Below are 23,405 nucleotides of genomic sequence, written 5' to 3'. Positions count from 1 at the left end.
GAAATCAGTGCCAAGAGGCTCTATTTGATGAATAGCCGAAAAGGTAAGAAAATATGACATACACATCCCATAGATATATCTTTCACTGGGGAGTTTGCTTTTTGGTGGGGAGTGTCTGCACTTAAATAGTTATTGATAGCATAAATATAAATTATAGAGAATCTGACCAACAATTTAAATTACAGTAAGTCTGAGTAATGCTCTTCATTTTTTGCTTTATAGAAAGCTCCAAAACCTCAGGAGAAGTAACTAAAGACGAAGAGAGGACTGTCACTACCAGTCCTAAAGTAATAAATGAAACCGCTCTCTCACATGGGGGAATATTACATTGCCCAGCACTTGCCAAAAGGCATTCTGTAGATGAAACGGAAGATGAGGTATTGATACTGCTAATATTTTATACATTATTAACTACAACTGCAGCAGATGTCCATTGCATTAGAATTATCAATGGTTTTGCCAGCTTGCCATCCACCTGTACACATTGATTACTAGCCCCCACAAACTTGTTAGCAAGTATGATGCAGAATATTTACTTCCCTTATACTGTTATCTCCCTTACTGACAATCACAAACTATTACTCATCCCATTGTGAATTTGTTTTTAATGAAAGTGTAATGGAGGAAGAAAAACAAACAAACTTGAATCTCTGTATTCAGAAACTTCTAGACAGAGGCATGCACAGGAAAATAGGCACTGTTCTACCTCAGGAGAGAGAAGGGGAGAGAGAAATGGGCATGTTGCTTACAAACTGTATTGAGCAATGACTACATGGCACATGTTATGCACAAAGAAAAGCATATGTTGTGGGATATACAAATGTGCACACTATGCACTGGAACACTGCAGAAAACATCATCCAAATGGCAAGTTTGTTCTACAAAATTTGTGTTGTGGGGTCCATGCAGTGTACAGTCTACAAAGCAGAAAGACAGTGCAAGTATCACTGTGTATTAGACACTAGAAACAAGATACCCATATCTTACCCAGCTATTGTCACCACAAAGTCCAAGCCAATTATCACAGTCCCAAGTAGTTCAATGGTCAAATATAATACTAACAGTGGCATTAGTGTAGAAGGCAAATAATATGGCACATTGGACAGAGTGAAGCAGCAGAGTAAGTGCAGTGCAACAGCACATGGAAGGGTTGTGTATAAAAGAAAAACATGAAAAGATTATGCAACCAGGTACACTGGAACTTTACTGTGAGAAGGATGCATAGTACCAATATGCAGGATACTAAACATTATTACAGCATATGTATGCATGCTTGCAGTACTTCAGAGACATAATAATTATCAGGCAGTCTTGCATGGCTGTTTGGGAAAAGTCAAGTGCCTGTTCTTTATCAACATGTTTCCAACTCAAAACTCTGCCATATGCATGCATTAGACCATTACTTCTGGAGCTCGTAGTCAGATACATGTATTGCCGGGATACCAAACTTTTCAGTTTTGCTGTACTGAGATGCATTTTGATGTATGGTGGAAAGTGCAGCTGAATCTTTGGATGATGATTTAGGGATAGTGGCTGCTGTTTGTTCATAGGTGTGTTCTAGGCTAATGGCCCTGGAACCTTTACAAGCCTAGCCCATAGGATTACCCTGGAATGTGCCAGCCAACCTTAGTTCCCAGTGCCTCTATTGAGTAGAGCCACTGGAGTGATCCCCAAGGTGAATTTTCTATTTCCCATCCACTCATCAAGATTTCTCTTGAAGAGGGCCAGTGAGGTGCTCTGTTTGACATGTATGGGAAGTCTATTGCATAGCATGGGAAGTCTCTGTGTTATGAACTTGTCCCTCTAGCAAGTTCTGTTGATTGTGGTAAGGAGGTTGAGTTCTCCGGAGTGTGTGGTATGGAGGGATTGGGATTTCTTTAGATGTAACATTTCTAACAGAGCTGAGTCAGACATGGCTTTGTAAGTCAAGCAGAAATCGCCTCTAAGTAGGTGATATGAGACAGAGAATAGTTGGAGCATTTTTGAGTCTGTCCATATAGGACAAGTGTTTAAGGCCTAGGATCCTCTTGTGAGGTACTTTTCCAGCCACTCCAGTTGTTGCAGGTGTCTAGTGAGGTATATGTCAAATGGGGCATTGTACTCAATGATTGGCCTAATGAGGGAAGAGTAGAGGGAGACAATGACCTCTTTCTTCCTGGATGCAAAACCCTTAGTAATGAGATGTGCCACATAGAAGGACTTTTTGGCCACAGTGGCAATGTGGTGGTCAAAAGAGAGGTTGCTGTCAACCTGTGTTCCCAGATCTATTATAACGCCATCTGTGTTCAGTGGACTACCATCAATGTGGTAATTAATGGGAACCGGGTTTTTCCTAAAGGGGATGACGACACTTTTTTTGGCATTAAACTTAAGGCCATGGTTTTGGCACCCAGTCGTTGGTCTCAGTGAGACCTTTCTGTAGGATGTCAACATCATTTGGGGAGCTAATAGTATCTCCCAATTTGCAATCGTCTGCGAACTTTGTTAGCCAGAATCCCTTCATGTTGGCCTGGACTTCACAGAAGTAGACAATCAGGAGAGGACCCAGGACCGAACCCTGTAAGGCTCCACTCGTGACTGGTCAGCTGTCTGACTTGGAGTTAGCTACTTTCACACTGTGGGTTCTATCTGTGAGCTACTTTGCAACCCACCTTGTGATATAGGGGTAGATACCTAGCTTAGTGAGTTTTTCTATGATTCCTGAGTGGGGAATGGTATCAAAGGCCTTGGCGAGATCAAAGTAGGTTGTATGAACCAACTTGCCTTCATCCACAACTTTGGTGACTGACTCAAAGAGGTCGACCAAGTTGAGCAGGCATGATCCACCCTTCACAAAACCAAACTGTGGATCAAGTGTTCAGTAGGTATTGTCTGGCATTGTTCCATAAAAATATGCAATCATTTTACTAGGAAAGATATATGTGCTGTACCTAGCACTGCACTAAAAAATCCATTTTGCACCTCTGTTATAGTCTTTCCTAATGGGAAGAAGGGGTGAAATTCATTTGGATTTTGCACTTTGCTATGCATTTTCTTTATATTTAGCTAGGGTCCTTAATACATATTGTGATGCTCAGGTGGTTATAATTTCCACCATTTGCTGTCTTATCAAATTGTGGACAGCTGACTGAATTGTACTTTATTTTCTTTGTCTGTGGCAAAATAAGCAAGATTTTACTATTGCCAGCTGTGGGTTTGCACTGAAGCTGAACTATGCAGTTGTGGTGAAATATGTGTGGTCTGTAGAATGAAGATGTACAAGGTAGCGACAAGTACAGATTAGAGAAAATATGCATCATTTGGTAAATTCATACTAAGACACTAACCCTGCAGTGCACTCAGAATATTATGTTGCAAGGAGTTTATGGGAGGTAAGCAATGTTTTATGTGTTTCACATTTTTTCCTATTTGTGCTACTAAGTGCACTGCTTAGTGAAGGCAGGCATTGAATGATGCATCGTATTCCACACAGAAAAGTTTGCTCTACTTTATTAACATAATATCTGATGCTGTCAATTTTCATTCTATCCTCAACTGATGGGTTCAGATTTGATCTCTCGGATCTGACTAGGCTGTTGCTAAAGCTTACAGCAACCAAAAACTCTTGAGCTTCTCCTTTACCCATAATGCACCAGCCCTAAGTTAACTGAAATCTCATTTGCTTCTTTCAGGGAAAGACGTGGTTTACCATACCTCTCGAACTTTAGAGATAAGTGTTTGTTATTATCTTATAAAATCCTCCTTTTCCTAATATTTCTAATATTCCTTAGCTTCTTCATATTATTTCTTTACTGTTATGATAGTTAGTGAAGTTTGTCTTTCCTTTTCCATATATTGTGTACTTCTGAATTACTATTGCTAGTAATTTTCTGTCTTTCTACACCTAGTGTAGTCTATTGCTATCGTAGCTGGTACCAATTTTTTCATTTGTTTGAAAGTCATTTTCTATTGTTGCAATACAATGTAAAAAAAAAAGCGCCACTGGATTCAAAAAGTGGATTAAGTGTGGGCAAAGTTTCCTATGTCCAATGCCCACACTTTATGTGTTCATTGCCTAGGGCCTTTACATTTGCAGCAGAATTGTTCCATATGCCATGGATTCAACCCCAGGGTGCTTCTAGAATGAAAAAAGCTAATCTTAATGGGCTTATTACCGTCTGCCTTTGGAAAGGCTGTATCTAGAGATCAGCCTCCCAAAACTAAAAAGTTGAAAACCTTCTTCGCTGAAACCTTCTACATCCTCCACAGCTTTGGAGCCATCCAAGAAAAGAGCGAAGATGGATCCAACCTCAGACTTTACATCTGAAAAAGAAAAAATTGGTGGACCTGACTTCCTCAGATCTGACAAGAAAGGTATCAGATCTGACCACTTCCAGTTTTACCGGTTCAAGTGTTATTCACCTACTCAGAACAAGATACTCACCTTTTGTGGATCTGATGCCCTCACCTTTTTTGGAACATCATAGACCCAGGTCCCCACCTATTATTTCCATGCATTGTTCCAGAAGTTTGCTGGAAGAAGATGTTGAAAGAGGGTATGGAAGAGCCAATTGCACAGTCAGACGGGTGTCTTACCAGCTCCTTCTCTTTGGGTCAGGAGGTTCATTCTTTTGCTAAATCCCCACTACAAGTTCCTCTTCTGACTCATTTATATGTCTCAGATTCCCTGGATCTGAGCTGTACAGCTCCATCTGGGTTGGATCCAAAGATAGCAGTATCTTCTGATCCAAAGCTTACTCTGAGTGCTCCTGTTCTGTCAGATCTGGAGAGCTATTGGATCTGAGGTGCTAGAGTCAACTTCAAAGTTGTTAGAGCATCTCTGCACCTTAGAGCCTCAGCACAGGATGGCTCATCTCCAGCTTCCACCTCTGGGAGATTGCTTTAGGAGCAGGGGAGGACAGTAGTCCAAAAGCTTGTTTATTTCAGATCCAAGGTCTTCTCTTTCTCCAGAGCAGGCTGCTTTTGAGGCTGTGAAGAGGGTTTTCTCTTTTTCAGCAGACCAGCCAGATCCTACCCCCTTGGATCTAAAGCCTTCTGCCTTGATGCCTCTGCACGCAAAGCCTCATCACTCTTTACTCCAAGGACAGTCAGTCCAAGACCGGCAAGCTTCCCAACAGGGTATCTCGATTTCTTCTGATACCTCCCCAGAGCATCCTACCAGCAGGTCCGGATATTCTTTCTTTGATAGATCCTAACAGGTCTTTTGAAAGGAGGCCCAATTGTCCACCTCTAGAGGCAATCAGGGGTCAATTATCCCTGCATCAGAGAGCCTGGCTAGACATAACAAGAGATACTTGGGTGCAGAGGATTATATCCAGAGGTTATATAATACCCTTTTCCACTTCCACCTCCAGTCTCAAGAAAAATCTCTGATGTTCCACCCAGTCAAAGGGAATAAGCAGCATTTCAAATACAAAGCTGCTAGAAAAAATAGTCATGCAAGAAGTTCCACCAGACCAGACAGAATCCAGAATGGTACTTTTCCGTTATCGGGGCAACATTTCAAATGACCGTTTGGAATGTTGTATTTGCAGAGCTGTTCTTTTTAAATAGAAATCCATTTATTTCATTTTCATAAATATGTTTTGTTTCACTGTATTAAGATGAGCAGGAAAATGACAACGTCAACGAACCTTTATTTTTCATTGCTGACACTACTACGTGCATGCAGTAAGTCAAGTTTTGTTATGCTTCTGATGCACACGTATTGTACAAAAGTACGTGTTTCTTGTTGCTGGTGTTTTTTTTTCTCGCAGTGATTTCACAGCTACTACTGAAGTGTTACACACACACACACACACACACACACACACACACACACACACACACACACTTACACACTTTCCTGTCACTGGTAATTATTAAATGTGATCCTTAACGGCTACTCCTTTCCTTACAGAAAATAGCTTATTTACAATATTTGGAAGGTAACACCTACGTTGCAGTGCTGATTTTACTAATGTCGTAGTGGTTATGAACATTTTCCTTAAAGTACACACATCAGGGTACTTTTACTTTAGGGATCACATTTAATAATTATCATTTATAGGTTCATAGATTCATAGATTAGTACTAAGCTAACTGCCCTTGCGAGCCATTTTAAGCCTAGCCAGTTGTCCCTTGTGAGACTCAAACCCTGCACCATGTGTTTGTAAGGCAAACACCTTAACCATTAGGCCACCCTAATCTGACAGAACAGGAGCACTCAGAGTAAGCTTTACTGATCACATTTAATAATTATCATTTACTGGAAAGGAAGTGCGTGTGGGGCCCACTGCAGCAGCACCTAGGAGATGACTGCAAGTGCCTGGTAAGATTCCAAGGGCTCATTTTTGAAGTGTTGCCCCAATCTTATATTCCTGCTAATAGTGACATGCAATTGCAGGAAGAAGTGAGTTAGTAGCATAGACAGAACAGATCAGTAAATTCCAATGCGTACCACACCAAGCGTCTGATCACTTTAAGCTTCAGACTGCTCTGTCATTCGAATAACAACGAGTTACAGTACACACATCAGGGTTCTTCATAACCACTATGACTTTAGTAAAATCAACACTGCAATGTAGGTGTTACCTTGAAAATGTTATGAATAAGCCATTTTCTGTAATGAAATGAGTATCGGAAGTTCTAACATACATTGTTTGTACAGCTAACATCAGATGGGGATTACTTGCAAAAAGATAAGCAGCGATGCATTAAATGGAAAGTGCTCATTTGTAAGTGCTGCCTCGATAACAGAAAAGTACCTCCAGAACTTACTGAAGGTTCTTCTTAATGCCAAAGAAAATAGGGGACTGGAGAACAATTTTGGATCTCAGCAACTTAAACAAGTCAGTTTGATGCACCAAGTTTTGGATGGTCACGGTTCAGTCCATTCTCCCTTTTTAGGGCAAGGGTGACTGGATGTGCTCCTTAGACCTTCAGGATGCATTCTCTCACATAAAGATGAACAGATGATCCAGAAGGTATTTATGCTTCTGGCTGGGAGCCAGTCATTACCAATTCAGAGTATTGCCCTTTGGTCTTACCACATCCACCAGAGTGTTCACCAAATGTATGGCAGTAGTAGCAGCTCACTTGAGATTGCAAGGATTCCAGGTGTTTCCATAGCTAAACGACTGGCTTATTATTGCCCTGACTAGGCATCAATTAATAATGGCAAGAGATCAGGTTCTCCAGATGTGGTCTCATCTGCGGATAACCATAAACTACAAGTCTCAACTGGAACAAGCTCAGAATTTAGAATTCATAGGAGCACTGTTCAGAACAAAGTCAAGGATAGCTTCACTGTCTCCTTCAAGGGTTCAAACAATAAGATCACAGGTCAGAAAAATAATCTGCAGTATCAAAATTTTGTCCCACTTGGTCCATTAAGCTCTAGGATCAATGTCAGTGGCAATTAGCCAGAGTTTATATGAGGATTCTACAGTGGATGCTAGCAACACAATGGTTGCTACTTTACCAACCCATGTCAACTCTGATATGAATTACTGACATATGCAAGAGTGGATTCAATCAGATCAGGTTCTACAAGGTCATCCATTCAGGTCTATATTACAAGATCGAAGCTTTATTTAGTTGAATAACTAAAGCTTGATCTTGTAATATCGAAACCGTAAAATGTCGAACTGTCGATTCAACCCAGGGAAGTGCTTCCCTTGGCCGTTTTGTGGATTATGCCCTTTTCTCCAATTTGGAGTGATCTCGGAGTTGGTATATTTAGTTAGGGAGGGTGTGGGGGACAAAGCCCCCAACTTGATTTTGGGTCTAAAGTTTTTTTTTTTTTTTTTTGAAGTGGCCAAGGGAAGTGTTTCCCTGGGTTGGCTGTTTGACATTTTCTGGTTTTGATATTACAAGATCTTGCTTTAGTTATTTGATTAACTAATGCCTTGATGTTGTAATGTAGACTCATCCATTCATTCCCCCTCAGCCCAAGGTCATGGTGACCATGGACACTTCCCAGCTGGGGTGGGGGGGACATATTCTGGGTAAAACATTCCAAGGCACTTGGTCTCTCAAAGAGGCCAATTTGCATATCAGTGTCCAAGGCAGTGCTTTTAGCATTGCAGACCCTTCAGAATGCTCTCCTTTCGGGGACAATTGCAGTTCAAGTGGACAATATGTCAGTAGTTTGGTACAACAAACAAGGAGGGACCAGATCTTACCCCTTGTGTAGAAAAGCGCTCAGAATGTGGTAATGGATGATCTCATCCAACCGCTTTCTCATAGTAAAGCACAATCTGGGAGAAGTCCAGTGTGACAGAAGAATGTGACAGAAATGATTTTTTGTCAGAGGGGAAGCCTTGCTGCAATCTTTTTGCTTCTCCCTAAACTACAAATGCTCTACTTCACAATTGGCTCCCTGGTCTACAGTATGCCTATCCACCAATCCCACTAATTCCTAAAATTCTACATAAAGCTGCCATGTTTAAGAGCAAAAATAGGTTCATAGGTAGGTACTAGGCTATCTGCCTGAAGGCGTTTATAAGCCTAGTCATCCCCTTAGATTAGTTCCCTGTGCCTCTGTCCAGCAGAGCCACTGAAGTGATCCCCGGGGTAAACTTTCTGTTTCCCATCCACTCGTCAAGGTTTCTCTTGAAGAGTGTTAGCGAGGAGCTCTGCCTAATGTAGATTGGAATCTTCTTCCAGAGCATGGGAAGTCTCTGGGTTAGGAATCTATCCCTCCAGCACATCCTACTTATTGTTGTGGTGAGGTTTAGATCCCTAGAGCATGTGGCTTGAGGGGATATGGTTTTCTTTTGGTGGAGCATGTCCATCAATTCTAGGCTGGAAATGGCCTTGTATGTCAGGCAGAGATCACCTCTGAGTAGGCGGTATGCAACCGAGTACAGCTGGAGTTTTTTCAGTCAAGCTGCATAGGGCATCTGTTTGAGGCCAGTGGTCCTCTTGGTGAGGTACTTCTGTTGTCTTTCCAGCTATTGCAGGTGTCTTGTAAGGTACATCCCAAATGGGGCGTTGTACTCTATGATGGGTCTGATGAGTGATGCATAGAGGGGCACAATGACCTCTTTTGATCTGGATGCAAACCCTTTTGTGATTAGGTGGGCCACATAGAAGGATGTTCTAACCACTTTGGCAATGTGATTATCAAAGGAGAGCTTACTATTTACTTGGGTCTCCAGATCCCTTGTTACATCTTCCATATTTAGGGGGCTACCACCTATGTGGTAGTTTGTGAGTACTTTGTTTTTACTTTGTTTTTTCCAAAGGGGATGACTATGCACTTTTTGGCATTTAGCTTGAAGCCATTGTTTTGACACCAGGTATCTGTCTCAGTGAGACCCTTTTGGAGGATGTCTGTGCCAGCCAGAGAGTCAGTTATAGCCTATAGTTTGCAGTCATCTGCAAACTTGGTCAGCCATAGTCCTCCTGTGCCTGCCTGCACCTCTGAGAAGTATATGCCGAACAGGAGGGGTCCTAGGACTAAGCCCTGGAGAATGCCACTTGTAACTGGTTTAGAGTCAGACCTAGCTCCCGCAACTCTTACCATGTGGGTTCTGTCCATGAGCGAGTTGACAACCCATCTCATGACGTAGGTGTTTATGTTTAGGCTGGTGAGCTTGTCTATAATACCAGAATGGGGAATGGTGTTGAAGGCCTTTGCAAGGTATAAGTAGGCTGTGTGGACCATCTTTCCCTCATCTATACACTTGGTAACTGTCTCAAAGAAGTCCACCAGGTTTAGGAGGCATGATCTGCCCTTAACAAAGCTGAACTGGGTAGGGTCCAGTGTTTGTAGGTTCCCAATGTCTCTGTTACTGAGATCCATGATGATGCGCTCCATAGCCTTGCAGACCAAGCTAGTCAGGCTTATAGGGCGATAGTTTCTGGGGTCTGTTGTGGCTCCACCTTTGTGGAGTGGAATAACCGTTGCTGTGCGCCACTCTAAGGGCACATAGCCTGTGGAGAGGCTGCGTTTGCACAGTGTGTTTAGGTGAGGGGTTAGTTCATCTTTGAGCTTGTGTAGGAAGCAGCCTGGGACACTGTCCAGTCCCATTGATGCTGTGTTTTTGGCTTTGGGGATGGCTGTTTTAACCTGAGTGTCTATGATTTCAGGGGCACTACATTCTTCTGGTATGGTTATGGGCCCTTTTGGGGGTGAGAGGGGGGTGAAGTTTGCACTGAACCTGTCTGCCAGGATGTTGGCAATATCGGTCGGTTCAGTATATTTTGTACCATTCTGCACTAACTCCGAGCAGATCTGAGAATTGCCACTTAGATTCTTGATATAGCTAAAGAATGCCTTGTGGTTATCTTTGGAGTCCTTAGAAATTTTTCTTTCAAAGCTAGCCTTGGATGATTTTATGAGGGATCATAGTTTCTTGCTGATACTGATCAGGGATATCTTCCCTTCTTGGGATTTTACTCCTTTCTGTTGTATAGCTTGTTTAGGGTAGGGGTCCACCAGACTGGTTTCCTTTTTTGGAGGAGTGAGTCTTCATTTTGCTTGGGATAGCTCAATCCATGCATTCTTGTAGGTTCCCCGTAGAGTGCATTAGTAAAGGATTTTGCAGCTTGGGCAGCGTTATCCTTTAGCATGGAGGCTTTGAAACTTTCCACCTCGGTCTTAAGTAACATGAAGTTTGCTTTTGAAAAGTTTTTCGCAGTGGTTTCTTTGATGGGGGTGGGGGTGAAATGTGGATATCCAGAGTCTTTAGTTTATGGTTAGCTCTAACCTGCGAGGGGTTTACCTCCGATGTGGAACACCGGTCGTGCATGTTGGTGATGACCAGGTCCAATATGTTGTCACCTCTGGTGGGGGTGTTGACTGGTTGATCCAGGGTGTTTGAGTTTATAAATTCTAGGAAATGTTGGGCAAGGGAGTTAATACTTGAGTAGTTCTCCCAGTTAATGTTTGGGTAATTGAAATCACCCAATATCATGGTGTTTGGTAGGCTCTTTATGTTTCACAGTGTTTCCAGAAATGCGGACTGTGGGTCCTGTGACATGGTGGGTGATCTGTAGCAAGCTACAATTTGAATTGCAGTTTTGCCCATTGTTAGTTGCACGTGGATGATCTCTGAAGCATCGTGCTGTGCCCCTAACCTGGAGGTGTGGTTATCCTTGATGAATATGGATACGCCCCTGCCTTTTGTATTTCAGTCCGGGTTTTGTGGCCAAAATGTATGGTATGAGTTGTAGCCTGGTAGTGCTGGGGTGCTCTCTGGAGCCTTAAACCAGGTTTCTGTTACTGCACATATATCGATTTTCTCCATACTGAGGAGTGCCTCAAGTGCATGCATTCTTCTGGCATTGAGTAGCACTACCCTCAGTTTTTTGTTACCTGTACTATTTACGGTGGTGGGTTTGTCTTTTGAGCCTTGCCTAAAAAAGGCACTATGGGGGTGGCAAGAGCCTTGGCCAGTATTTGAAAGCCTAAGGGTGACAGGTGCAAGCCATCTCTAGCGAAGCAGCATGGCTTGTCGAGCATGTCATCCCAGGCTGACAGACACTGGATCCTCTTTGAATGACACTAGAACCTTAGCCAGTTGTTGAAATTGATAATTTTTTCCTTATACCGTGGTATCATTCTTGGTGAGGGCAGGATGCTACTCAGGGTCAGGGTCATACCAGCCTGGGCTACATGATCAGAGAGCTCTTCCATGTCCCTTTTCATGTAGTCCAAGGAGGTACGGCTCAGGTCATTCACACCAACATGGACAATGACAGAGTCGTATTTGTACTTGTTCTGGAGTGACCGGAGTGCTTATGTTATGTGGCGGATCCTGGCACCTGACAAGCAGCTAACAGTAACCTTCTCCTTGTTCAGCCTAGTGAGTGGGACATCAGTATGCCTGACTATAGAGTCACCTATTACTAGTGTATTGGGTATGTTATTTTGCCTTAAGGGCTGTGATTGCATGGCACACTGGTTTTGTGAAGTATGTGTTTCATGGTTTGTGTTGGGGGGGGTGGAGGTTGCTTGGATGTCTGCTTTGGAGGCTTCTGTTGCTTTTGCAGATTTTTATTTAGAGCCACCGAGTATGTTTTCATGTATTTATGTGTGTTTTTTGCTGGTGCTGGTTTCATAGGTCTATGTGAGACTGATGGTGTGATGCAAGTAATTCCCTTCTCCTCTTGACTGTCTGTTCCAGTCTTGGGTTGAGAGAGCTTAGCCACCATTTTGGCTGTATAATTGCATCTCTCTGATGTATTAGTGTTTGGTGGTAGGAGGAGAGGGTTGTCTCCGTACATGAGGCAGTTGAAACATTGCCTCAAAATGCCCAGATTCACCAGTTGGACTGGAGAGTACACCTGAAACTGCCCTTTAGACATGCCTGGATAGGTACAGTGAACTGTTTTACTGATTGGCTGGTAAGGTCGAATAGAGAGCCTTGTCCTTCTCTACAGTATAGGGGGGTCTAGTGCTAAGGTTTATTAGTGCTTGCTATGAGTTTTGAGCAAGTGCTGGGCTGAGAAGTGAATGGTTTGAGTGCTTAAGTTGAAAGTTTGTCTAGTTCCAAGGGAAAAATTGAAGAGTAGACTTTGTGGAGCTGGGAATAGTTATACCCGAGCTAACCGGCAGGCAAAACCACGCAAATGCGGGTTTTATAGCAGGGAAATGAAAGAGATAGAAATTAGCCTAAAATGGCCAATAAACTACTCATTTCTGGGCTGAAACAACTCCTCCAGGGACATATATACTGCTCAAAGCTCCCCTCTCTCACAGATGAACGGAGAAACTTCCTTCTATCCAAGTAAGGTATTGGCAAACACAGAAACTTGTAACACAGCCCTGAATTTAGCACTAACCTGAAAACTGGACTATACTAGCTTAGAAAGGCAGAAAACAAGTATATATATATTTTTTTCAGAAAATAAAGCAGATACAATCAATAAAAAAGTTTAAATGCACAGAAATGTCTCTCACACTTGAGTATGTAGCCTACAACAGTTAAACAGGTAATTTAAATACAAAAACGACTTTGTTAAAGTGCAGGCAGTAAAATAGGTACAATTATGTAGCTGAAGCAAGCTTTTTAAAATCACAGAAACTCTAAAAATCGGCATTTTAGGCAGAATTAGCTAAAGGCAGCAAGAAAATGCAGAAAAATGATACTTAATCACTCCGTCTCTCTTTTGTCTGTCTGCTGCTGTAGAACTCTGCAGGACACCAGGCAGGAGCTTGCTGAGCTGTATACAAGCGCAAAAACCTCACAAATGCAATTTTATAGTAGGGAAACGAAAAAGATAGAAATTAGCCCATAATGGCCAATAAACTACTAATTTCTGGGCTGAAACCACTCATCCAGAGACAGATATGCTGCTCCAAGCTCCCCTCTCTCACAGGTGAACAGATAAACTTCCTTCTATCCAAGTAAGGTATGGGCAAACACAGAAACTTGTAACAGCCCTGAATTCAGCACTAACCTGAAAACTGGACTATATTAGCTTAGAAAGGCGGGAAAACAATTTTTTTTGCAGAAAATAAAGCAGATACAATCAAAAAATCACTTTAAATGCACAGAAATGGCTCTCACACTTGAGTATGTAGGTAATTTAAACACAAAAACGACTTTGTTAAAGTGCAGGCAGTAAAATAAGTACAATATGTAGCGGAAACAAGCTTTTTAAATCACAGAAACTCTAAAAAAGTCAGCGTTTTAGGAGGAATTAGCTAAAGGCAGCAAGAAAATGCAGAAAAATGATACTTAATCACTCTAAAGTCTCTCTTTTGTCTCTCTGCTGCTGTAGAACTCTGCGGGGCACTAGGCAGGAGCTTGCTGAGCTGTATATCCTCATTGCACCTTACTTGCTTTGACAGATTTGGTTCCCCTTCCTTTGCCCTCACTTCCTTCACCAGTCTTGAGTCTGGATCCAGCTCCAGACCTCCTGTCTCACCCAACAGGCATGATCTATCCAGACATATCAAAACTCAGGCTGATGGTCTGATTTCTCCAGTTCCATTATTAGCCAGAGAAACTATGCTCTCTTCACCTGTCTGACATATCTTCACATAAACTTTCAAGACGTAAACTGTATTACAGTAAATGGAAAAGATTTGTGTACTGGACATAGCAGAATTAGGTTGAACCTTTTCCAGTTCTGATTAGTTTTGGCCCTACTTTTTAAAGAAGGAGCTTGTTCCTCAACAGTTAAAGTTCAGTTAGCAGCAATATCGAACTTTCATATTGGATTTGAAGGGTCCTCAGTAACCTCACATAAGTTCTGCAGAGTTTTCTTACAAGGCACTCTATTTTTAAGATCTCCTTTTAAAGACCCTACTCCCCCATGGGACCTCAATCTGGTACTGCAGACACTTACACATTCCCCCTTTGAAGCAGCAGCCAATTGTGACCTTAAATATCTTAGCTGGAAAATGTTTTTTCTAGTAGCCATTAAATCTGCTAGATGAATTTCAGAAATTCAAACATTGTCTTCAAAATCTCCATACTTGAGTTTTCACAAGGATAGAGTTACATCATGAACCAACACATCCTTTCTTCCCAAAGTGTTGTCAGAATCCAGTATCAATCAGTCCATTAATTTGCCAGTTTTCTTCCCCAAATTTACTAATAAAGATGAATACATCTCACATTTACTGGATGTTCACAGACAATTACATTTTATCTGCATAGAACAAAAGACATAACAAAAGCAGACTAGTTGTTTCCTTTGTGGACTTGAAATGGGGCAAACCAGTTGCCAAGTAACTTTAGCCAGATGGCTAACTGATTGCATTCCATTTATTTATAAAAAGATTGTGCATTTCCTTACCACAATCAGTACAAGCTCATTCAGCTAGATCCATGGCGATGTCTTTAGTTTTTCTTTCCAAGAAGTCCATGGATGGCATATGCACAGCAGCTATGTGGGCTACCCCCATACATTTGTTACTCATTACAAATTAGATCTGGTCTTCAGAGGGAGAATATCATTTGGTTCAGCTGTGCTCAGGAACATCCTTCCTTGAGTCCACCAGGGGTTTTAGGTAGCTGGGGACTCTGTCCCATCAGCTGAGGATAAAATGAAAATTGCCAACATCAGATAAAGAAGTTATGTACTTACCATAACGTTCCATCTGTGTTGTTCATTTTCATTCTTCCTTAACTTTCCACCCAGCAACCCGGTCCTTTGCAAACATCTGGAAGAATAAGTCTTTAGAGGACATCACTGTCCTTTGTATTGAGCTCCAGTTATAGTATTTTTATGTATTGACTGCATGCAGTTTTTCACCTTCCTTTATCTATGCATAGTAAATATTTCCTTTCTGGCAAAAAAAATCAGCAAACAAGATCTGAGGTAATTTAGGGTTAGTGCATTATGGGTAAGGGAGAAGCTTGAGAGTTTTTGGTTGCCAAGTGCTGTAGCAACGGTCAATTCGGATCCGAGGGATCATATATTAACCCACCATTTGAGGAAGAATGAAAATGGACAACACAGATGAAATGTTATGGTGAATACATAACTTTATTTCAAGAAACATTGTTGCATACCTCTCATTCTCTTAGTAGAACAAATCTGGACAAAGTCAAAAATACTGAAGGTACAAAGGCCCATAAACAGGAACATATTTTAAAAATTGCTCTTATAAACTTAGAAAGTTGTTAGAATTACAGATTTTGCTTTAGAATTCATTTTCTGAAGGATATGAAGTATGAATATCAAATGTCTATCATTATTTAGTAACTTTAATCATCTATTATTTTTTTCAGAAAACCACAAATTTTATGAGGAACAGACTAAAAACATGAGGTAAAAATCTGGACAGTTGAGAGGTATGAATTGTTATAGAATGTAAAAAGTATTTTGACCCTTTCTAATTGTGCAGTGACTGAAACCCACCTGCTTTGAATTTTATTTTTTCACTTTGGAAACTTTGTTTCAGTTTACATTCAGTCAGATGACCCAGTTTTATATGAAGTGTTTTGTCACTTATAAATTAGAAGATTGCAATAAAAGGGAGGTGTTATTTTATGTTAAATAATATAATAACTTGTCCTGCATAAACCTTGGTCACGGACTCTCCAATAAGTGTAACAGCACCTCTAGTTCAGCAAGTTGTAATCTAAAAATCAAATAATAGATAATAAACCAAATGACAAAACCAACTTCCACAGACTGGCAGCACAGCGTATAAAGTTGCAGGTTCAACAAAAATGTATTATTCCATGAACAAATGATAAAAAACAGGACCAAAACTCCAAAAATTGACAGCACATAACAAATAAAAAAGGTTTAGCACTTTCACCCACTCGTATAGTGGCCTTCATCAGAACTGCTGTTACACTTATTGGATAGTCCGTGACCAAGGTTTATGAGTTCATTGCCTTTTTGGTTCTTTAACTTGTCCTGCATAGCAAGTATCTGCTAACTTAAGTCAGCAGAGTGATTTTGGAAATGAACCAGTTAATTCTGCATATCTGCACAGAGCTACAGTGGAGATAACATTTATTTTGTGATACCCAGTACTGATAAGCAGTAGTCAGGTGTAGATAAAAATAAAAAAAAAGTTTTTTTTATTTCTCGTTTTACTTTGCATAATTTGAATTCTGTGTTACATTTTCACTATTTATGATTGATGATAGGCTTAGTAAACTTTAATGAATATTTTTTATCTAGCTTTCAGTGTGCTGGTTTTGTCTTTGGAAATCTGCTTGCTATTTATTGGCAAATGATCTACAGAGTAGCCAGATATGTGTTGTGAACATTTCCCATTATATATATATATATATATATATATATATACATATATATATATATATATATATATATATATATATATATATATATATATATATATATACATATATATATATATATATATATATATATATATATTTATATGGGTCCCCTTCAAAACATCTAAAACCCATAACATCTAATTTCATAACATTGAGACCAGAACATGTAAAACCCAAAACATCTAAAAATCAATACTGAATTTCATAACATCTAACAGTACAAATCAAATGAAAATAACATCCCCTCCAGATATAACGACATATAATGACACCAAACTACCAAACACACTTGTTACTATGTTTCTGCAGGGAGGCTTGATACAGTGGGGTTAGGAAATTAACTTTTCCCACTGTAGTGCGATCTTGGAGTTGGTATATTTAATTTACAGGGGCTTGTCCCCCCCCTGCATTAACGTAGTAAAAAGTGTGTTTGGTAGTTTGGTGTCGTTATATGTGGAGGGGATGTTATTTTCTTGTGATTTGTAGGGTTAGATGTTATGAAATTCAATGTTTTGGGTTTTAGATATTCTGGTCTCAATGTTATGAAATTAGATGTTATGGGTTTTAGATGTTTCAAAGTAGACCCATATATATATATATATATATATATATATATATATATATATATATATATATATATAGGAAGGTTTTCATGTGGAGCAAAACAAGGCAAATTGTAGAAAAAAAAAGCATACTTCAGAAAGTCAGCATTTTAATTGTTCAAAAGTTTTTGTAAATGTAACTGAAGTGATACACTCATTGCCGATATTGCTGCCATTGCTTTTTCATTGTATTTAGTCTTTTTATGTTTAATTTTGTGGATGACCTTCAATGGACTGGCATGGCTAACATGTCAGAGTGTCAGTTTAACTCTAAAATAAAATCATCACACAACAGAAAATATCCTAATGTTGGAAATGTGATTATGCAATCCTGCAGTCGTAGAAAACAGTCTGAAGTTGAATTGAGCATATGAGTCTTGCCTTGTGGGTTCAGTTTACTTTCACAGATATTATGAGCTGATCAGATTTATATGAAGTACTGTTATATCACTTATGAATTGGTAGATGGAAAGAGAAGTTGTTTTTAAAATGTAAAATTAAAAAAAATGTTTGCTTGTATTGTAAGTGTATGCTATCAGCAAAATGTTTTTGAAATTAGTCAGTTATTTGTATTTTGTAGTTAGATACAGTGCAATTGTTCTTTTCTTCATTCACTTATTATGCAATACCAACTAGCAAAAACTAGCCTATGACAGTATATAGGCTTAATAGTGTAGGGTTAGATTTAAGATGGTGAAGCTTAGCAATTTTATTTATTTTATTTGCTTATGCCTTAGCTCTTTTTTAGACTAGCCAAGAAGAGTACAAGATCCATATCAGAAAAGCTGCTTCTGTGGTAAAATCTGTACAGTACCGTGCTAATGCTGGTGTCCTTCCTTATTTACTGTTGCAGTACTGATTTCATATGAGAAGTATCCTGCCAAAGACACTGTATGTATGGCCAGCATTCCAAAGTGTGGGTGCCTTCCCCTCGCACTTTACATTTGAGGTATGTCCCAATTATGGGAATGGGGAGTAGTACATAATGGAGGTATGGGCACCAAAATCCTCAGAACTTTCTTGCCACCATTATAAACAGTGATACTTCGGTTTTGCTTTTGTCTGTCAGACATATATCCTCTACCAGTTTCCATTGTGATTGGACAGGAAAGTATCCCTGCTGGGGAACCTTCTTCTTTACCTACATTTTTGACTAAGCATTATTTTTTTCATGTCAGCTAAGAGGGATATATGTCACTGTGGGAGGCAGATACCATATAAAGGTACAGATCATTAAAATTCTATTTAAAAAATTCAGCTTATTGTGTATCATTTTAATTTATTTTTAATATTTATAATTGTTGTGATATTGGTTTTATGTAATTGCATGTTAATAGTAGGTGAGTTTATAGCCAAAGTTTTTAATTAGAATTGTAATGATCTCCCATTAGATCAAATAAACATGATTGAAAGGAAATGACAAAGGTACAAGAGGGTATCTAAATATGTATGTGGAAGTCTGATCATTTGTTCTGATGAAGTCACAGTGATAGGACAAAAATGCTGAAGCTAATTTTGCATTAATTTTATTGTGTTTGAAAAAAGTGTTGCATATATGACTATATTGTGAGCTTGAGTGGTTGTACAACAGATTCTGCCACAGTGTGAACATATCTTTTGGTTTGAGTTATACAATTTCACACTTGTATTCTGCTCATTTGTTGAAAGTTACAAACTAATTTAATTTCTTCCTTCAACTCACTTCGGTATTCTGTAATAGCCTCCAAACCAAGAACACCTAGTTTTACCCGTACTGGTTAAGGTGTTCCAATCAGAGAACTATAAAACTAGTTCCCATCCATCAAAAGAAACAGGGATTTTATTCAAGACTTGTTTTGTGGTTCCCAAAAAGGAGGACATCTGGAGACCCATTCTGGATTTATCAGTCTTCAAAAGGATCTTAATGATACCAGAATTCAAGATGTTTTCTCTACAAACTCTTCTTTCAGGATTCTTCGTCATGGTTTTTTGGTTACACTGGACATAAAAGATGCATATCTTCATATTCCTATTCACTCTGATCACATAAATTAGTTAAGATTTTGTGCCTTACAGTTTAATTTTCAATTCTCTTTTGGCATTTGATCTTTCTACAGCTTCAAGTGTATTCACCAAATGTCTAGCCCCAGCCATAGTTTTCTTTAGGCTTCATGATATACATGTCAATCCTTATCTAGATTACCTACTTCTTGAGGCAGCTTTAAGAAAATAAAGCTTTTTCTGAATCTCATGTTTATTCTGGACCTTCTCTTTCACCTGGGCTTTGCAATAAACTTGAAAACATCTGTCCTCCTTCCATCTCAAGATCACATATATCTGGGTTGCCTTCTGAACACTTCACTGTTTTAGTGATGCTATTCTTCCTCAGAACGTGAAGCACTTTCCAGTCACGTGTTTCCAGTCTCTCCTTCCCCTACAATTAAACTCAGCATGGGTGGCTTTTACCTTTCAAATAATACCTTTTGCCATACTTAACATGAGGAAGATTCAGTAGTACCTCAAGTCTATTTGGACACAGCATTGTCAACCACCGAACTTCCCAATTCCTCTCTTGCCCTTCATAAAGAAGGAATTTCTTTTGTGGATCAGCCAGATATCACTCATTCCAGGAGTTACTTTTTTGGTTCCCTCCCTTTACCTGGAAATTTCCCCTGATGCTTCAGATCTGGCATGGGGTACATGTTCAATGAACATAAAAGTCCAGGGCATTTGGTCAAAACAGGAAAGGAAAAGCACATAAATGTCAAAGAAATGAAAGCCCTAATCCGGGCCCTTCAAGATCTGCTTTACTGCTAGCCTCCAGGAACCCTCCAAATTCTCAGAGATGTACCACATTTAATGTGGTGCATCAACAGACAGGGAGGAGCAAAGTCTTATCACATCTGCAGACTTACACTGACAGCCTGGGAGATGGGCATTAAACACAACCTCTTTTTTCAGGCAGTATTTTAGCAGTGATGAATACTGTGTTGGACTATCTGAGCAGATCCAAGGCAGACCTTCAAAAACAGATGCTGACAAAGAAGTCTTCCAGCAGATTGACCATTGGTAAGGAACACCACAAATACATTTTTTGCCTCAATATGAACATACAGTTTGGACTGCTTTTTTTCAGAGTTTCTTGATCAGAGGTTTAAAAATTTATGCCATGTAAGTCTCATGGAAAAAGAAATTCCCTTATGGTTTTCCCTTTCCTGTAATTCTGAAGGTCCTGCCCAAAATCAAGAAGGTCAAAAAGATTCTGTTAGTTGACCACATTTTGACTCAGACGACATTGGTTGCCCCTTCTCTTCCATCTGGCCAAGGGCAATCATCACAACTTACCCCACAGAATAGACTTATTTACAATGGAAAGGCTCTCTCATTTACCCAAACTGACTAATCCTAAGCTTGACAGTTTGCATGATAGGATTCTGATATCATTCAAGCACCTATATTTTCTGAGGATATGCTACAAGCATTCCAGCTGGCTAGGAATCTTACTATAAGAAAATTTTATGATTCCAAATGGAAGAGGTTTCTGTCTGGTGCCAAGAGAGAAAATAGAACCCTTACCTTAACATATATCATACCTCTTAACCACACCGAATTCTTAGGTATTTCCAGTTTTGAGGGGTGAAATAATAGTGCGCCATGAATTTCCAAGTGGCTACCTTAAGTAGCAATTTTGTTTTTTTCTTTTATTTTCATTTTTTTAAGTTAATGATGTTGCCATGCATCACTGGCATATCCTGCAAAATCATCAGTGGGCATGGGCATGTGTAATGACATCTCTTTGTTTTTTTAATGACATATGGGAACATATTTCTGACAGTTGTTAACTGTCAGTGTTTTACTCTGGCCTTGCTAAAACCAATGTATTGCATATCAAGCAGGCATTGGATGTGTGCATGTGTAATACAGCTACTTAAAAATATAATTAAGTGAAGCTGTGGCTGTAAGTCATTATTTAACACAGTGTTTTTCTTCTGCAAGTTAATTGTGAATTAGAAGGTATCCATATTAGAAGAATAGCCTTAGTTTTCTAAATTTTCATCTGGCAGTCCAGAGCTGTTGGAATGCAATTAAAGAGAAACAGAGGCCAGGTTGTGATGGTAATTTAGAGTAATGTATGTGCTTATTAAATTACTTATTGCCTTTTAGATACAGACTGAATTTGAATTTCCCAAGGTGTCTGGAACTTCCAGTTAGACTTGTTACAGTTTGCTATGAAATCTGCTTTTTTTTCAACACTTTTGAAAATTAGTGTATGCCCGAAACTGGTAAAAATGACCCGCCAAACTGAACTAGAAGAGGCTCCTCTGTTTGTTATTAACAGTTGGGCAATGAGTCTAGTGACCCAGTTTAGCAAAATGTTTAAGAACTTTCCACATAGGAAGTTGGAATGGATACTTGCGAGCTAGTTAAACTGGTTTGAATCTGTTCCCAAGCATGCAGTGAGGAGCTGTAGAGTAAGCTGATTATCAGTGTAGTTGTCTAGGGTGTTTTTTGAACTTTGAGAAGATAGTGCTGATTTGTTAAAATTGGATGTCATTTATTTATTGACATTTGATTATCTGGAAAGTCCCACTGGGTAGTTGCCCATTTTCAGCAGAGACCAGGGGAGAAAATCTCAAAATTACACAGGAGGTTGGCATAATGGTTAAGGTGTTTACCTTACAGATACAAGGTACAGGGTTTGATTCTCACATGGGGTAATTGGGTAGGCAAAATGGCCTACAAGGGCACTTAGCTTAGTACTAATTTATGAGCCTATGAACCTATGACATCAGCATCATGACATAATGCGGCAGTGGCTGACTGCCTGTTGGAGACTGACTCTAGCCCCTGTTTCAGAGTCAGAGAGTTTGGAAAATAAACAGTTGTTTACAGCTGCACTTGCCCATGACTTGTGTCAAACCAGTAGCCGACCAGTGGATATGTCGTATCAACGTCTTGTGTCTGTGAGATGTGACAGATGTTACATCAGGAGGACTACTGGTCCTGGAGTATATTGGGTTTGGGAAGAAAGCAGCAGCTAGGCGAGCAAACTTCTGCAGAGATTGTGAGACTGAGAGTGACACCACACACACACACACACACACACACACACACACACACACACACACACACACACACACCCTTGTCCATCCGCAGGTCTCAGGGTGAGGAAATTCACATTCTTCTCAAGGTAAGTAAGAGCAACAAAGACCAGATATAGATTATATGTCATGAGAGGCTACCTTTTCCAGATGTCTGGAAGTAAAGTTTTATGCTTATCAGAAGACTTAATAGTAAAGCATAAATCCATACTTGGGATTCTGTGCCTAACCAGTAATTCTAGCTAAAAACATCATAAGGAATCCGTACTACTACTAGAAGAAATATTTTTCCTCTAGTACTTAAATATTAAGAAGGTAGACTGCCCTTGCTTTGTAAGCCCATTATTTGTTTATTTTCAAATGGTTTGCAGCAAATTTTTAAAAGCAACCTTATGTTCTGTACCCAAAAAATTCTTAATGCCCTACACAGCAGACTCCAAGTGAACTGGTGAAGCACAAGCAAGGATAGATGTAATGTCAGTGCTGATAAAAAGCCCGCACTGTGTATGTTTCATCTGTGTCACCTGACAAGCAATGATCATGTCACAGTACAGGCAAATCAAAGAAAATTAAGCTTAAGATCTTGTATTCTCACATGCAAAATAGATCCTATAGTTATTTAATATATCCTTACATTTTCTCATATTAGAGGACTTGATAAATATCTTATAGCTGTTTATATGCCCATTGATCTCAATTTATACAGTGAGCTTTCTAGTAGCATAACAGTAAATGACAAAATAGGAGCACTTTCTGACATTGCTTTATATGTGCCGTAGTAGTGTTCTGATGTATGATCACAACATGTTGGCTCAGTAATGTTTATTGATAGTAATCAAATGCTTTTATATTATCCTTGTCTCTGTCTCGATTTCCATAGTTAATGAAATGAGTCATGTTATCCTTGTTCAGTCTCACTTCCCTAAAATCATTGTAAATAATAGGGGAAAAGACTCAAAAATATGGACAGATTTTAAATATTGTTAGAATAACAAGGTTTGTGTTAGCTTGCATTT

The 23,405-nt window shown here is 39.6% G+C and overlaps 1 protein-coding gene across 1 annotated transcript in view; it reads left to right on the top strand.

The window, feature by feature from the left end:
* The window catches only part of LOC122813235 (intraflagellar transport associated protein), a 431,576-nt gene that overhangs the window by 162,451 nt on the left and 245,720 nt on the right, over nt 1-23,405 (top strand). The window contains exon 3 of the mRNA XM_044085449.1: nt 223-377. Within this exon, the coding sequence (XP_043941384.1) occupies nt 223-377 (155 nt within the window). The remainder of the gene's footprint in view (nt 1-222; nt 378-23,405) is intronic.

Source organism: Protopterus annectens, chromosome 1.part1 (assembly GCF_019279795.1).
Source record: "Protopterus annectens isolate FY-2018-M chromosome 1.part1, PAN1.0, whole genome shotgun sequence".
In the NCBI taxonomy this organism is placed as follows: domain Eukaryota; kingdom Metazoa; phylum Chordata; order Ceratodontiformes; family Protopteridae; genus Protopterus; species Protopterus annectens.
This window is presented reverse-complemented; position numbering and strand designations above follow the sequence as displayed.